General features: G+C 44.9%; 1 protein-coding gene across 1 annotated transcript; it reads right to left on the bottom strand.

Moving 5' to 3' along the window:
• Positions 1-7,262: 7,262 nt before the first annotated feature.
• zgc:136971 (S9 family peptidase) lies at positions 7,263-16,737 on the bottom strand. The gene is made up of 21 exons (XM_068746406.1): positions 16,620-16,737; positions 15,470-15,605; positions 15,269-15,347; positions 15,116-15,191; positions 14,906-14,995; positions 14,674-14,831; positions 14,470-14,561; positions 13,954-13,991; positions 13,729-13,850; positions 13,588-13,648; positions 11,774-11,868; positions 11,342-11,399; positions 10,883-10,986; positions 10,639-10,771; positions 10,478-10,561; positions 10,314-10,394; positions 9,622-9,710; positions 9,274-9,467; positions 9,082-9,184; positions 8,495-8,601; positions 7,263-8,365 (listed from the first exon to the last, which is right to left on the bottom strand). Exons 1-21 carry the CDS (start codon positions 16,735-16,737, stop codon positions 8,266-8,268), a joined length of 2,118 nt encoding a protein of 705 aa, XP_068602507.1. The 3' UTR covers positions 7,263-8,265.
• Positions 16,738-16,854: the final 117 nt, after the last annotated feature.

Below are 16,854 nucleotides of genomic sequence, written 5' to 3'. Positions count from 1 at the left end.
GGATGGACCTCCTAATTCCCATCCTAATTGTACCATTTTGAAAGGATTAAAAAGACACTTAGGAGGCGTGCAGTGCAGAGGATTTAATTTACACATGGCCAGCTTGAAAACCTGAGCAGAGTTCACCAACCACTAAACAGAAATAATCAGAGGTTACAAAACCAGCTCTGAGGGCACCGATCGCAAAGGTTTTTTTTAATTATATTTCATTTTAATAAATAATGTTAGCGTTGATTCTGCATCATGAGCACACAAACAGTCCACACTGTCTGAAAAAGATAAACTAATTTAGCAATGCTAGCATGCTAACGATAATGAGACGGCTGAGGTTTAGATGGTAGAGTAAAGATGGTGATTCACATTCTCACACTTGTGTATGATTGCGAATGCATGAATGTCTGCATCATCATTGTAAAGAAGAGCTGGTTAAATAAAGGTTTTAAAATAATATTAGAATATAAATTTAAATAAAAAAAAACATTTGGCTGCGTACAGATTTTATCATGCATGCCTTGTACGCTGTCTGTGTGTGTGTGTGTCATACTAATGCAGTGTTTCTGTATTCAGCAGTGTGTTTGTGAGTGTGTCCTGACTCAGCAGTTTGAGTGATCCAGAGATCAAAGTGTGGAGAGATAGCGAACGCTTCAGTAAAGTTTCAGCGACTAATGAATATACACGAGGAGGGACATTTATGCAAAACACACTTTACTTTCAAAATAGCAGACATGCTGCCTGCTGAAGGTTAACATAGTTGTGTTTATACCCACAGGGTCAAAATACATTGATTCAGAATGCATTGAAAGCTAATTGATTTACAATCTTGTTTGATAGTAGGGTTGCAGACAGCGAGAGTTCACATTGTGTGTGCCTTTCATAAATGTCGGATTACCGCGTCGTCCTTTCTGCACAAAGACAAACAGGGTGGAACTGAGTCCGGCTTAGTGAAACACACACCGACAAACCCACAAAAATACACATGCAAATATGAAAGTGACTGAGAAACCAAATACACATTCAAATACACCCCCACCCCCTTTGCCCAACAAGGAGCATAAGTCTTTGGCAGACACTCTACTGGTGGATAAATTGTTATGGACTTCAGCAACCAATAGAAGCTTAATCTCCAGCCAGACCGAATAATGGATGTACTTTAATACCACAGAGGGGAGAAAACCAGAGAAGAAAGATTTAGGACAAAAAGGCTGAGAGAAGGAGACAAACAAACCTCAAGGGCATACAAAGAGATGGCATGGAAAATGGCGGCAGTGGCCCTCCATGTGTTTGTATTATTTTCTTCAGCATGGAAGGATGGACCAACCTACAAACAAAATAATAATTATTGTGCATGTGCCCAATGATTTAGATTTGCCCAAAAATATATATTCTTCATCCACGATGCGCTGGTGACGTGTCCGAGGTGTACCCCGCATCTCGTCCATAGCAAGCTGGGATAGGCTCCAGCTCACCCGTGACCCACAAGGCGGAAATGGATGGATGGATGAATATATTCTTTCTCGGTCCAAATTTTATATTTTATATTGCATACTGCATATTGTTACTGCTAAAGGTAGCACCTACTATTGTGAGCAACCCCAATCATTGCATTTAATTGCTAGGAGGGGGTTGGTAAAGACCTCCAGGAGCCTGGAAACAAAGCCATCCCTCTTATTTGGAATTCCTGTTATTCCAGTCCATACGGGCATACTGGTTTTAAGTTGTGTCAAAAAATATATTTGCATCGTTGGTGACGCGGATGTTTCACACAAAAATGTATCAATTTGCCCCTTCCCTCTCATTTCAGGACAGATGTGTTGACATTAGAACTGGATACAGGTCACATCTAATTCTGATTGTGAAACAGCAACTTGAACATATAATATAATTCCCATTTATGCGAAAGCAGCATCGGTTTTGTGAATCGATTCGAATGACAAACATCCTCTAATTCACACTAAAGCCCTTCGTGAATTCTCCCACTTTCATGTCACCAAAGTTAGGTGAAAGATATTTTTATATAAACTAACTGGGTTCTAAATTTTAATATAACAAATTACTAAACCAACAAGTTGTTCATACTAACATAATCTACCAACGACAAACACTTTCAGCAGCAAAGCAAAGAGGCATCAGCGCTGCGTCGGGCTCGGCGCTTTGCAGCTGTTTAGTCCTTCTGTTGGTGGAAGATGATCTCCAGATAAGAGCGTCATGCAAACAGCTTGAAGAGCACACTGGAGCCAAGAAATGTCTCACCCCATATTATCCTGCATGGCATTGGTGGCACGGATACAAGAGTAGCTCAGAGTGCAGTGTGGGAATCGGAAGGTAGATGAATGCTCAAGAGGAAGATGGAGGTGAGCCAAATGGATGGAGGAGGAGAGATGAAAGATTTCTGTGTGTGTGTGTGGTGGAGGGGGACGGGGGGGACGGGTGAGGGTCAACAGGATGCCAAATACCTAATCGTATGTATCTAGATAAATTAACTTGGGGAACCAGTTTAAAAAAAAAGAAACGGTTAAGTAAATGTAAAGAACCATTATTCTTTTACACTTATAAACACACACAGCATGCACACATCGACACACACACAGCTAACGCAAACCTCATCAGGACAGAGAAACAAACAAAACCCCAGATCACAGAGTTTTTACGTCCTCATAACTACAACACAACTTTCCATCCCGTTCCACTACCAGGACAAACGATCCCACTGTTCGAAGGAAGACATGGAACAAACAGATAGTTGAAACAAGAGAGAGGCAGAATACCAGTGAAATGGATGGAAGGGGTCAGTGAGAAGGGAGGAAAAGAAAGACGTGACCGGTTACAGCACACATCTCTCCGGCCTAAAGGAACATCCTGTCCTTTCCTGAGCGGGGCCCTCGTTGTTCAAACAGAGGGCGAATCCAAAAGGACATGGTAGAAATGCTGCTGCCCCCCCCCCCACCCCCCCACCCCCACTTTAAGGCCTGTTTTCACAAGCTTCTGAATGAACCACACACACACACACACAAAAATTCTGTTTCATAGGGCCATTGTGGGAGGGGAATAAAAATTAGAACAATGGGGCAAGAAGAATGTTCAGAGGAGGGGGCTAAGGGGAAATGTAAGGGGATATTAGTAGCAGGTACATTTTACTGAAGCATATAAAAATCAAAGCACAGAAAAATCTCTTTGTTCACGTCCTATTTTTAAGAACACACTCACGATGTGCCACACACCCCATGTCCACGTGTGGGGGTCGGCTATCAGGTCAGGTTAAGAACAGGAGAAGTTGAGAAATGCAGATGTCACATAATTCTCATTGTCCACCGCCTATTTTTGGGACACCTGGGCCCCTAGAGAGAACCCGTATAGCAAACCACACAGAGCCTTCTCGCTGTGAGGCCGCAGTGCTAAACACGGTACTGCCAAAAATGAAATGCCATACTGCTTTACTGGTTCGGTTTAGTCGTCTTCAGGTTAAAGTGTCCTCAGGTAAATTTACTTCTCCTTAAATTGTCATGTATGTAAATTAACACTTTTAAATGGTCAAGGGTTTGGCTATGGTCAGATTATAGCAGTATTCCAGAATACATTTACAAGTTTCTTTGCTCAAATTCACTTTTTTCTTAATTAGCTAAAGTGTCTTGGAACGGCATCCTTTTTGACTGGTGTTTTACAGAAGTATTGTTTGTAGCTGAGCATCAACGACCAGGGAAACAATTCCGGAAGTGCATTCTGCTCCACATCGCCTCGAAAGGTTTTAACTGTTGACTTTTAATTCCTTCATTGGACCATTACGCTGTTGAATAATACGTCTCCATCTATTGAAATGATCCGACGTCTCGCTTTGGCTTTTCTTCTGGAAAAAGTCCATCCATCCATCGAACCCAGCCTGTTGACATGCGGACGTCCACCACAGAGGACGCATGTCAACGGGCTGGGTCTCAGGAACCTATGACGGTGGAGTACAATTTTCAGTTGTACTGATAATAATAATTTGGACTTAATCATACATTATACTATATTGTCATAAATTATTACTAATATTTATTCCTGAATAAATAATTTTTACGTGAGATATTTTGTTATTTTTTCCCAGTTTGGACATTTTTCTGAAAAATCTAGAATAAAAACTCTAACTTGGCACCATAGTACAAGGGCAGTCCTGAATATAAATATTTAATATATATATAATAGAAACAGTTCTGCCTGTGTGAGTTTGTTTAAACTGAAAAATACCACAAGGTCACCTTCAGACATGTCGAAACATGCAAACAGTTTGCATAAAGTCACCAAAGGTTCAATCCTGTCACACAACCAAAGACAACAGACTTTTTTAAGTGAATAAATATAAAATAAAGAGAAGTCTGTATCTCAGTAATCTCACTGTGTTACCTGTGTGGGTGATGGAGGGGGAAAACAGTCGTCAAAGAGAGACGGACTGGGGCCACCTTATGTAGCTGAGACTCAACCTGCACAGGTGAGAGTCGTTAAACTTTGCAGCTCCGCCCACCTCTAGCTGCAAGCAGTCTGCAAAAGAAATAGACCAGAAAACAGAAACTTCAAGCTAAGAGTAGACGGCTGCCACACAGAAGTATGTTTCCGAAAAAGAACTCCCTCTCAGCATCATCCCTTTTAGACGGCTCAGACCAGTCTGAATGTTCTCCCAGTGTCTGCGTTGGTTCTCCGGTTCTCTCCAACCTCCAAAAGCACGCATCTTAGCTGGTCCAACCAAATTGTCCGAAGGTGTGAGTGTGCATGTTTGTTTGTCTTTCATGTGGCCCTGGAATTAGAATTAGCAAACAGATTAGCAAATGAGGCAATGAGAGGGACAGTGAAGGTTAGACGTTTTGGAGACAAGGTCAGAGAGGACAGACGAAGATGGTTTGGACATGTCCAGAGGAGAGACAGGGACTATATCGGTAGAAGGATGCTGAGGGTGGAACTGCCAGGGAACAGGGCTAGAGGTCGACCCAGGAGAAGATACATGGACGTCGTGAGGGAGGACATGAGAGTGGCTGGTGTTGGAAATGAGAAAATATAGATAGAGCTAGAGGAAGTGGAGACATGTTCAAAACAGAGACATGAGGTGGGTACCACTGATTGTTAAAAAATAAATATTGAATTATTTTCTTTAATATATGCAAAGTACAGCTACACAATGGTAAATGTGAATTCTGATTGTATAAAATTAGAATTAGCAACCCTCTGAATAGAGTGGGGGGGGGACCAGATTGCATTTATTTGAATTCATCATCAGACCAACATGCCGCCTAACAGCAAGATCTTCCAGATTTGTACTACCAAGGGAACGCAGCCTTGACTCCCTGATGTCCCCTGGCCGTCCCGCTGCAGCGCCGCGCCTTAGACTGTATTTAGCAGACGGCTCCGTTGGGGAAGTCACCAGAGCAAACCGACTCCAACCGACTCCAAAGAGCTCTTTGTGTGCGAGCATCAGAAAGCACACTCGCGCTCTTGCCGTCTTTTGTCTGCCTACCACCTACGTACGCCCCAGCGTGAGCGAGAGTCCTTCCCCGTCTTCAGCTTTCAACAAAGCTCCATCTCTACGGCCCGGCCCACACGTTGGAGCGGCACAATGGGGCACATTAACCTCTTTCCGTCGCGCCACTTCCTCATCAGCACAGTCTTTGGTGAACTGGTGAGCTCACCCAACACCCACATTGCAGTGACTTCATCCGGCCACAGCTGCGTCCAAGTGTTGGTGGAGGAGACCATTAATACCGCCACCGTGTCTGGGACAACAGGGCGAGGCCGCTGAGTGGGAATGTCTGGACGATATCAACCACCTAAATGTGTCATCTCATGCACTTTGATCCTTCAAAATCGGCCTCTGTGAATTTGTCTCCGGTATCAGCTGAAGGATTTCCCACTTGTGTTGTCTGGGAAATTATCATAATAGGATTCTTCAAGGCCTAAAACAAGGCCTGCCGCTACATCGTCCCTTCCAGCTGCTGTCGGGTTGTCTTAGCCTTGTCCTCTGTCTCAGATGTCCCCCCTTAAGCAAGCAGTTGTGGTTTTACCGCTCTGTGGCCAATCTGTTCAGTTAAAAACCAACAAATATGGTCTTTGTGTGTACAAAATGGGCGCTATTCAATGTCTGAGTGATCTAATGCATCCGTGCACAACATTTATTTCAATAGACTCAAACCATCCATGGAAGCTGGAATCACATGAGCGTTCATTTTTAAGAGAACAAACTTTCAGGAAAGGAGAGCTGACAGACGGAGGCTGCCATCTGCTGGACACTGTGGAGATTGTACCATGACAAGAACGTATAACAGACGGACTACCGATGACACGACATTGATATTGGCAGATGAGTGGAGAGAAGTGCAGGTTTGGAGAATACTGCTGTACTTTTGGGTCGCCACAGCAAATCAGCCTTCTCCACTTCACCCTGTCCTTTGCATCGTGCTCCCTCACTACGTCCATGTATCTTCTCCTGGGTCGTCCTGTAGCCCTGTCCTTTGCATCGTCCTCCCTCACTACGTCCATGTATCTTCTCCTGGGTCGTCCTGTAGCCCTGTCCTTTGCATCGTCCTCCCTCACTACGTCCATGTATCTTCTCCTGGGTCGTCCTGTAGCCCTGTCCTTTGCATCGTCCTCCCCAACACCAGCCTCTCTCATGTCCTCCCTCACTACGTCCATGTATCTTCTCCTGGGTCGACCTCTAGCCCTGTTCCCTGGCAGCTCCATCCTCAGCGTCCTTCTACCGATATAGTCCCTGTCTCTCCAACAAATCCCCAACTCTTCCATTCCCTCTAATCTCTCTGCTGATGCACTTTCTTCCTCCTCTTCATCGTCTCTCTTTCTTCGACCCACAATAATCCAATTTCCAACAGCGTCCCTGTGGGTTAACAAGACTGACGGTGATCGTTGTTAACCCGGGACTCGACCGAGCTGTTGTGACTTTCATATTTAGGATGCCATTCCTGCTGCAGCCCTCTGACTGCATTCATCTGGTCTTGGGACTGGCTCAAGGGACAGTGCTACGCTAGCTCCTGCTAACCGTGCTCCCTATAAGGCTGCCTTCTTTATAATTTTGGAGAAAAGACAATAAATAAATATGATAACTGGGGCTTTTCTCTGTAGCACAGAAAAAATCAAACACGATCAAACCTACAGAACACACCAGTACAAGTAAAAGATTTATTTTTTAATATTGTTTATTGTTTAAAAGGATCCCCATTAGCTGCCACAAAAGTGACTAGTCTTCCTGGGGTCCACATAGAAAGACAACACAAAACATAATACACACGATACATATAATCACAATTCACTTAATAATAATAATCTAAAAGCAATAAAACATTAAAAAATTATCCATCCATCTTCTTCCGCTTGTCCGGGACCGGGTCGCGGGGGCAGCAGCCTAAGCAGGGAAGCCCAGACTTCCCTCTCCCCGGCCACTTCCTCTAGCTCTTCCGGGGGGGATCCCGAGGCGTTCCCAGGCCAGCCGAGAGACATAGTCTCTCCAGCGTGTCCTGGGTCTTCCCCGTGGTCTCCTCCCGGTGGGACGTGCCCTGAACACCTCACCGGGAAGGCATTCAGGAGGCATCCTAAATAGGTGTCCGAGCCACCTCATCTGGCTCCTCTCAACGCGGAGGAACAGCGGCTCTACTCCGAGCTCCTCCCGGATGACTGAGCTTCTCACCCTGTCTCTAAGGGAGAGCCCAGCCAGCCTACGGAGGAAGCTCATTTCAGCCGCTTGTACCCGCGATCTTGTTCTTTCGGTCACCACCCAAAGCTTGTGACCATAAGTGAGGGTAGGAACGAAGATCGACCGGTAAATAGAGAGCTTCGCCTTTCGGCTCAGCTCTCTCTTCACCATGACAGATCTGTGCAGGGTCCGCATCACTGCAGACGCTGCACCGATCTGTCTGTCATCAGGTTGGCCATTAAAGTCTATTAAAAAATTATAAACATCAGAAATTTTTAAGAAAAGTTATTACATTCATGCTTAATATTTCCATACTCACATATTTAAATAGTGCATCCTTAGGTGGTACTTAAAAGAGACTTTACTATTCAAATCACGTATGTTCAGTGGGCAATTATTCCAAAGCGTGATAGCACGATAAACAACCGTCCTCTTCAAAGAATTTGTCTTCGGACGTGGTAAAATAAACTGTCCATCATTAGCTGACCGAGTAAAATGAGAATAAACCTGACTGCATCTGAGAATTGTTTTTCCAAAATTATAGCTATTGTAACACACAATAGAATTGCTTCCTATTCTTATTTTACTGTGTGTGTGTGTTTTCAGAGATGCTGCTGCAGCCACAGCGCTGTGTTGAGGAAGCAGTCAGATTGTGTATCGACTTTAGACAGAGAGTGTCCATCTTCTGGAAACCACAACAATCTGGTTGGACAAACAAAATAACTGTCAGAATAATAATCCCCGCCATAACTCTTGATGACAGGCAGGGAGAGGACAACATGAGCTGGATTAAAACCTCTTTGTTGTGTCGTTATGTGGTCTGGGTTGTACCTGACAGCCAAATCCCTGCTCTTCAGTGCTTTATAGAGCTCCAAACCCTGATGAGGAGAAACTCGCCTGTCTCGGCCCCCCAGTAGCAGCAGCACAGGAGCCTTGATCTGCAAACAAATATGCAGATACACACACTCAACCGACACACTTGATTTGCAATCTGTTTCTTCACATGATTTCTGCAGGTTCTTTAAAGAGGTAAGTAGTCCAACACAACTGCAGGTTCTTCTTTCAGGGATTAGGGTCCCATGAACGTTGCAGTCTCTACAACATGTATTAAACCCCATATTCTAGCAAGCAACCTAATTTGCTCAACTGATTTATTTGCCGTGTTGCTCAAGTGTGGCGGTGCCATTAAATGTGTGTTTATATAAATGCCTCCCCATGAAAAAATATATACTTTAGCTGTTTTAGTCATTAGACGGAACTTTTTACGATGCCGTTTCCTCTTGATGCCGAGAGTCAGGCTTCAGGTTTCTAGTGCTGAAGTTGGTTTATGAATTACCAGACAGAAATAACTTCAGGTCCAAGAATGTGCCGGTTATTACAGCCTACTTAAAGGAAGTATATCCAGTCTGGTGTCTGACCTGTGCGGCGTGTGTGATGGGTGACTTCTCCAACATAGCAGCCAGAGCGTCAGCAGTGGGAATCTGGTCATATGAATACTGAAGCCCCACGCTGGTGTAACGCCTGGAGACCGGAGAGGAGAGGAGAAGCGAGGCTTCAGCTTTAAACTGGTCGAGATGCGTTCCGTTTGTAGACGAGTTTGTGCGTCTCACCAGTCGACTATGTCGCTGGTGCCCAACAGCGTAGCAGCATTGATGACGGGGTTCCTGGCCACACATGCTCTGTAGATCTCTGGGTACTGGCCAACCAGATGACAAGACAGGAAGCCTCCGTGAGACCCACCAATCACAGCCAAGCGTTGTGGGTCGAGGGTGCTGTCCATCTGCAGTGCAGCAAGCACGGCCCTCTGGGGGGGGGGGGGGGGGGGGAATATTTGCCACATATTTTAACCGCAAGGCAACCCTCAGCTGTAAGGTCAGACACATGACCGACTTCTGTCTGAATCCCATTCATCTTGTTGTTGCCGGCATCACTCTGTCCAGGACTCTGTCAGCCAGTACCTGCACGTCTTTCACATCCTGACTTCCAATCCGACCCATCAAGGACAAAATGCTATCCTGGCCGAAGCCTGTGGATCCTCTGTAGTTCACTGGGTGGAGAGGCACAAAAGGTTGGAGAGGGGGATGACATTTAGAAAAGGCAAAAGGAAAGTCTGAACAACTGAGACGTGGTAATGGGAATTTAGACAGACTGGGGAGGGGGACCTCTTGTGGAAAAGTTTAGCTTAGTCCCCACTTCAGTACTCGCCCTTCACACATGGGATGTCTGCGCAACTGACTGAGATAAAGTGCTAAAAAAAAATGTCTACCATTGAAGATTTATTATGGTGTTCACCAGAAACATTAATGTCAGTAGTCGTGGGTACAAATGGAATCAAATGCAAAAGCGTTTTCTTCTCAGTATGGTGTGAACAAAAAATAAGGTGGCCACAGTCGTTTTCATTTAAATAATAAAATACAAACATACATAGATCGTTACACAAAGGTTTTGAGTCATAATTAGAATCATTTATACTTCATGTATAAAGTCTGTCAACCAGAACAAGTGGCAACAATTTTGTTTTGAAATATGTCAAGAGATGCCCGGTTAAGATCAATAAAAATAGATAAAGCAAAGCTAGCTGCTAAGTGGCTAAATGTCAGAGAGCACCGATAGTTATGTAAAAAGAAGACGCAGAAGAGACACATCTCACCCATCAGCACAGCAAAGCCCAGCTTAACAAGTCCAGCTGTGGTGCAGTTCCACTCTGCTGGAAATTGGGAGTGGGGGCCACCTGTGGAAACTTAAAAAGTCAGTCGTTGATCCTATAGTAAACAGAAATAAAATGATCACAAGAGTGAAGTGAAGGAAACACACCATGGATGAAGACAACCAGCGGCATCTTGGCTTTGTGGAGAGAACAAGGCGGCTTCACCAGGACGGCCCCGAAGTCTAACCCAGCTGGCGAGAGACGGACACGAAACATTAAAAACACAGATCGGCATCAGTGGCTGTGTGCAGGTCTGCCTCGTGTTTACGGTGGGGTGTGTTGTCCTCCTCTGGGGGAGGTATAACATCTAGAACAGTCCAGTGGAAGTTAAAGGTCACGCTGGGCTGCTGCAGGGTCAGCCAGGTCACTGCCTCCCCGATAGAAGGGAGGAAACCCACCCTCTGCAAATATGTGAACGTACAAATACACACAGCGGCACAACGAAGAAAGGCTTTCAATTGAATTTTGTTCAGCAATGCAGCCACGGGGTTTTATCGTAGTGTCTGTCAGACCAGCGTGGGGGGCATCGCGGGGCTGGAGCAGCAGACGACCATCAGATCCTTCTGGACCGTCAGCACCTTCCAGCTGCCATAGAACCTGGAGCGGTCAGAGGCGCCTACAGAGAGGAGGCGACACGGAGTCATGGGCCGGAGTATGGAGCGGTAAATAACAGATAAAGGAAAACAATTGAAACCCATTTACAGCATACAAATGTTAAATGCTATAGTCTGCAAACTGTGTTTGACAATAAGTCTGTGTCAGTTTATGCTCCTGATGTGTTTTTGCAGCCTCTGACTGGAAAGATTAAATTAGCTAAATAGGGGGGGTAGGAGGAAGAAGAGATGACAGGGGGCCAGAGAGAGGAGAACAAGGAAAATGGGAAGGAAGGAAACTAGGTGTTGGAAGAGGGTTGGGAGGCCAGCGGGTAGAAGTGTGTGTGTGCGTGGGGGGGGGGGGGGGGGGGGGGGTACTTTTCCTACCAGAGAGAGATGTAACTGTTCTTGATCTTCTGTCGACCATAAAGAGATCCTGTGAGAGGAAAGAGAGAGCAAAGGAGTCATGGAATATTTCTATGATGATGGGAAAGAAGACAGATTTACAAAAGTGTAGAAAAAGTGTAATTATTCTTCATTAGCTCAATTATTGTCTAATGACACAAGAACATTGATATTTCACTGTCGTATCAGAGACGGGACCAACTAGCTTAGCATAAATCCCTGAAGAAAAGGGAAACAAGGCGACTGGACCTCAGACAAGTGCATCGAATCTACCACTGAGAGAATGTAAAGCTCACCGATCGCCACAAGGTGCGGCTTCGACCTTTTCATATGTACAGATCACAGAAAAGAGCGAACAAATGCTACTCCTTCATCAATTTACTGCTTATAAATAGTTGTTCCTACCTTCCAGTTTCTGCAGGCACTGCTGAATAAAACTTGCTGACTGTCTGCAGACCAACAGCAGGGAGGCAGAGCCTCATACACACCTGCAAACTCACCTGCAACACACAATAATGGTGTGAACACACTATCTCTGTACTCCTCTTCCATAGTCCTTAGCTTAACCCTCCTGTTATGCTCGGAGTCAATTTGACCCCATTCGATGTTTAAAAATATAAAATAAATAGTTCACTTCTTTACTTAATATTTCAAGATTTTTGCTAATTTGACGGGTACAGTTAAGCATAAACTAAATGATATATTTTTTCAATGTGCTGAACACATATTGTTCCTCTGGAGTAAATTTGTTTTAACCGTGTAAAGTGTGTGTGTGTGTGTCTGGTTTAATAAATAGCAAAGAAAAATACTAGGAAAATGCTAAATTCCACTTTCATATTATCAACCTTTGGTGTTGAAAGACTAATCATGATTTTTGCTTTCATATGAAAGCTTCCGTTGTTTACTGGCGCAGACTTCGATTATTTTGACAAACTTATTAGTGTCTTAGTTAAAAGCAGCCTCTAGGATGTAGTCAAGTATAAAGTACCAAGAATATGAATATATCTAGAATTTTACCAAAGTCCATTTAGTTGCTTCGTTTCCACCTTTGGCGGCGCTATTAAGAGGCTTTGAGAAAACAAAATCCTAAATAAAATCAAGATTTTGTTTTCATTAAATGCAATTCAATTATATTTTAGATGAGGCTGGGAAGACATCAAAATGGACAGAGAAGTTATTCATTTATTTATTTCTACTTTGAATAATACAACTGAAACAATATAAACATAAAGCGCAAGCGGTGTTAGCCTGCTCGCATCCCTGAAGTGTTTATCATACCCAACAACTTCCGTCAACACAGGTACAGCCAATCACAATCTGCAACGTCACTATAGCTTCCCCATGAGTCAGGTCCTAGCGCTACCGGTGTTAGCCCGCTCGCAACCCTAAACGGGTTATCATATCCAGCAACTTCCGTCAACACATACGTACAGCCAATCACAGTCTGCCACGTCACTATAGCTTCCCTATGAGTCAGGTCCTAGCGCCCCAAAGATTCCCCCGTAGTGAAGATCGAATAGTTCAAAGAGCTGCATGATTCTCCTGCAACATTGTTTCCTCTCATTGTTCCTTTACTTCCTACTTCAATCATGAAGAAGGATCTCCCTTCCAGACCAGCGTGTCTCCATCTTCACATCTTAAAAGGAACATCTGCTCCAGAAGGCAGGATTTGTAGGTCAAGAGGCAGTCCCAGCTTTGTTGGTGTTCATCAGTGTGTTCAGCTATTTGGTCGATGTTCAATTGCATCATGCAAATTCATACTGAGCCCTTTTAAAGCCCGTATATTATATATGATACACTTGACCTTCCAGAATTTTGAGAGAACAATTTTCTGCAACTCATTTGCTGAAGGCAAAATGTTACTAATATTTGAGGATAATAAGAGAGTTAAAGCATTTTAGCATTTTGCACCTGTCACTTTTAGTTCATTTAAAAATGACTAACACTCTCATGGTAGTTTGACCCTTGTGATGTGACTCATGAAACCCAACCTCCTGAACTTGGGAAACAATTATTGAGCCGTGTTGGTTTTATTCAGGATCCAATTCAACGGCTTTTGAAGAAATGTCAGATTTGGCACCAAACTAAAAACTAGCTGGACACAATCTGATCCTATTTCTATTCTGTCATCTCACAATCCAGTCCTATAAATTCAAACATTGTGGATCACAAGATCCGGACTTGGATCCGGTTGAGACTGTGCCGTGTAGAGAACCTACCGGTCTGTGGTCTATTTACAACATCCAGGAGGGTCGATGTCTTCCCGCTCTTCAGGTCAATCTGTGTACGATCAACGGCCACTGTTAACGTGATGAACACACACATGCACACACACACACACACACACGGTAATACGGTACCTGGTGCAGACTGAGACACTGGTTGTGTGGACCAAACACGCGACCTTGCAGGTAGATGAGCGTGAGCCCGTCTGGACTCAACCTGGGACACGACACGGACAGATCGACTCCGGACAGACATTCTAGATTGTAGAGAGGAGGACGGATGGGATCGATGAGGTGATAGAGGGTGTGTTTGGTTAAAGAAAATAATAATAATAATAATTACAAAGACAACGGGCTCACCACAGTGTCCATCCAGGTCCAGCTTGAATAGCGCTGACCTGTGACAATGTTTTAAGAGAAAGAGACGCAAAATGAATGTCCACTGCTATGTCTGGATATTTACTCAGATCTGCCGCAGAACAAAGCAACACCCCAGAAACTTTGATCCCGGAAACTTTGAGAATCATGTTTACTGTCGGTTGGTGATGGATGACCAAGACTAGGATGTCCTACAATGTCTGATCTGGGTCTATTTTTCTAATAATTTCTTACAGTTTAAAGATAAATTCATCCATTTAAATGCATCTGCATTATCTCAGCTACACAATGAGATTCATATTTTAATACAGATGCTTGCAGTGGTTACAGCGTTTGTGAAAAAGGAAGAATGCCATCCTATATATGTATTTTTCCATAAATAATAAATTTTCATGACTGTTCTTAACCAGATCCGGACGCTTTTCCCCTTAACATCATTTCTGTTTATTCCAGCAAGCTGCCGCGTTCCCTTGTGGTTCATGCATCCTGCCCTCTGACCTGCGATTGGAGCAGAACTTCAGTCCGAGCCGGAAGGGTTCATGGTACCAACCCACAAAAATCACAGCCCGACCGCTGGGAGCCCACAGAGCCTAGAGGACAGCAGGAAGAACAGCCGAGGCGAATCCAAGAGGGCGGGCGATTGTAGTGTAAAGACCAATGAAGACAAATCAATCGACTGAAGCTCAATGTTCCCATCGTCACCTGTCCAGGTGAGACATCAGGCGGGACGCCCTGCAGGACGGCGAGGGAGCCGCTCTGCAGGTTCACCACACAAATCACCGGAACGCTCTTATTGGCCAGCGCCTCACCCCAGTCTTCCCAGTACACACTCCTGTCCTGTTTGAGCAACAGCAACACTTCTCTGAGTCCGCTACGAGATAAATGTGTGTAACCTCCCCCATGTGTGCGAGCGATACCTCCGCTGCAGGTCGGCCATCGCATGATGCGGACGCGTTCTTGTTCTTCTCTGCTACATACAGCAGCTTGTTCTCACACTGCGACCAGGACAGGCTGCCAAACTGGACTGCAGACACACACACACACACACACACACACACACACACACAGGAGTTCATACAACACAGCACTCCATCTGCTTCACAAAACACGACGTAGGCGACGGCGGTCGAACCGCACGGCTCACCGTCGTCGTACACTCTGCCGTGCTTGTTGAGAGCGGTGAGGTTGAGGCATTTCCTGAGGCCATGGCGATCCCAGACCTGGAAGTCAACACCCATCAACAACAGTCTGCGCCACCATCGATCTCACAGAGGGCATCTTCATCCGGTGCCCTCACCTCCAGCAGAACCGCCTGGGCACCCGTTTCCCTGACAACGGCCCTCAGGCCTTGGATGGGAGAGCGTTCGCTCATTAACCTGAGGAGCAGGGAAATAAAATCACTGCTGACTAAAGGTTCAACGTGTGTGTGTGTGTGTCTATGTGTGTGTGCGTGCGTGTGTCTGTGTGTGTGTGTGTGCGTGTGTGTGCGTGCGCTCACTCTTCAGACAGAGGTACACAGGGTCCTGCAGGGAGAACAGTCCTGATGCTCTTGTGGTCGTTGCTGTCCATAATCAGGGTCCACTGCTGGGAGAAGCGGAGTCTGGAGCCCCGGACCAGATCGCTCTGACTCCACTCTGGATGTTGATGCAATGAGAAGTTTTTTGTTTTTGTTTTTTTTAAATGGGTCAAATTAAGACACAAATATTTTACTCATCCAAATCAATACATCCAGAGCACGAAGAAGCACGACTCTGGAGGAGTCACGCTTCCTGGTTTACAGGATTATCGGACAATCACAGATTCACTATGTTTGTGTGAAGGTTTACTGTTCCAGATGTTCCGACTGTACTTACACACCGGTATCTGGGGCGCTTTGAAGTAGCAGGGTGTAGTTTCTCATGCCAAAGTTTGGTATGGATCAATCTAAAGACTATTGAACTCATCCATACCTGAGCCGGTATTCTAGACAGCTTTATGTCCACTGCTAAGGTCGGTACTAGAACAGGTGTAGCCACATCCAAGGAGGAGGACGGGTCTATTTGTTGGTTGGTTTCTCAGCAGAATTACAGGAAAACTCCTGAACAGGTTTCCATGAAACTTGGTGGGAGGAGAGGCCTTGTGTCAGAACGGACTTACATTGTGGTGTGGACCCAGATATAAAAGTGGCAGATCAAGGATTTTTCTTTCCCCACTTTGTTTTGCAATGGTCTTTCAGGATATTTTCTTTCTTTCTTTTCAGAGAATGACGCATGCATTTTGAGAATGGATCAGGCATAGCTGATATCTATAAGTCTGTGCAAAGTAGTGCAGACCCTTCAGATCCTGCTGCTCTGGCTATCTCTGTCTCCCTGACAACAACAAACAATATTTGTGACATGAAAATCGGAAGGAAAAAAATGCCAAACATCATTCAGGAAATTTGTTTATATATATATATATATATATATATATATATATATATATATACACTGCACGTGAGTGAAGTACCTGTTAATATTAATATTTGCATCCTAGTGAGATGCTTGTCCTGATTTACTTTTTGGTTTTTGCACGTCCTGACTTGGTGCTGAAAGACTGAGGAACAATCTAAAGACCAAACGACGCGTCATCGGCGGAGTTAAAAGTGAACCTGCGTGAGAGGCGCTCACCTGCAGCCACGGTGCAGACCCGCAGGTCCGGGAGCTGCTCTTCAGCCACGCGGGCACAAAGAGGCGCAGAGAGGCGGCTGACCTCGGAGTACACCCCGGTGATTTCTCCGGGCTCCATCTGCGTCACAGTTCACGTTTAAGTCATGAATCTACCACAGAGGCGCTACAACAACTGTCGTCAAATAAACTGGGTATTTAAATACTACCGGTACACAGTTTCCGGTTAGCGGCGCTG

The sequence above is a fragment of the Brachionichthys hirsutus genome, chromosome 2 (genome assembly GCF_040956055.1).
Source record: "Brachionichthys hirsutus isolate HB-005 chromosome 2, CSIRO-AGI_Bhir_v1, whole genome shotgun sequence".
NCBI classification, from domain to species: domain Eukaryota; kingdom Metazoa; phylum Chordata; class Actinopteri; order Lophiiformes; family Brachionichthyidae; genus Brachionichthys; species Brachionichthys hirsutus.
Note: the sequence above shows the minus strand (reverse complement) of the source record. Positions and strands in the feature narration are given on the sequence as shown.

Coding starts and splice junctions, on each gene's coding strand:
- zgc:136971 (XM_068746406.1), bottom strand. CDS start 16,737: ATGGAGCCCGGAGAAATCACCGGGGTGTACTCCGAGGTCAGCCGCCTC. Junction 11,400..11,773: donor GTGCCTGCAGAAACTGGAAG/GTAGGAACAACT, acceptor TTCCTCTCACAG/GATCTCTTTATGGTCGACAG. Junction 10,562..10,638: donor GGAGGACAACACACCCCACC/GTAAACACGAGG, acceptor GTCTCTCGCCAG/CTGGGTTAGACTTCGGGGCC.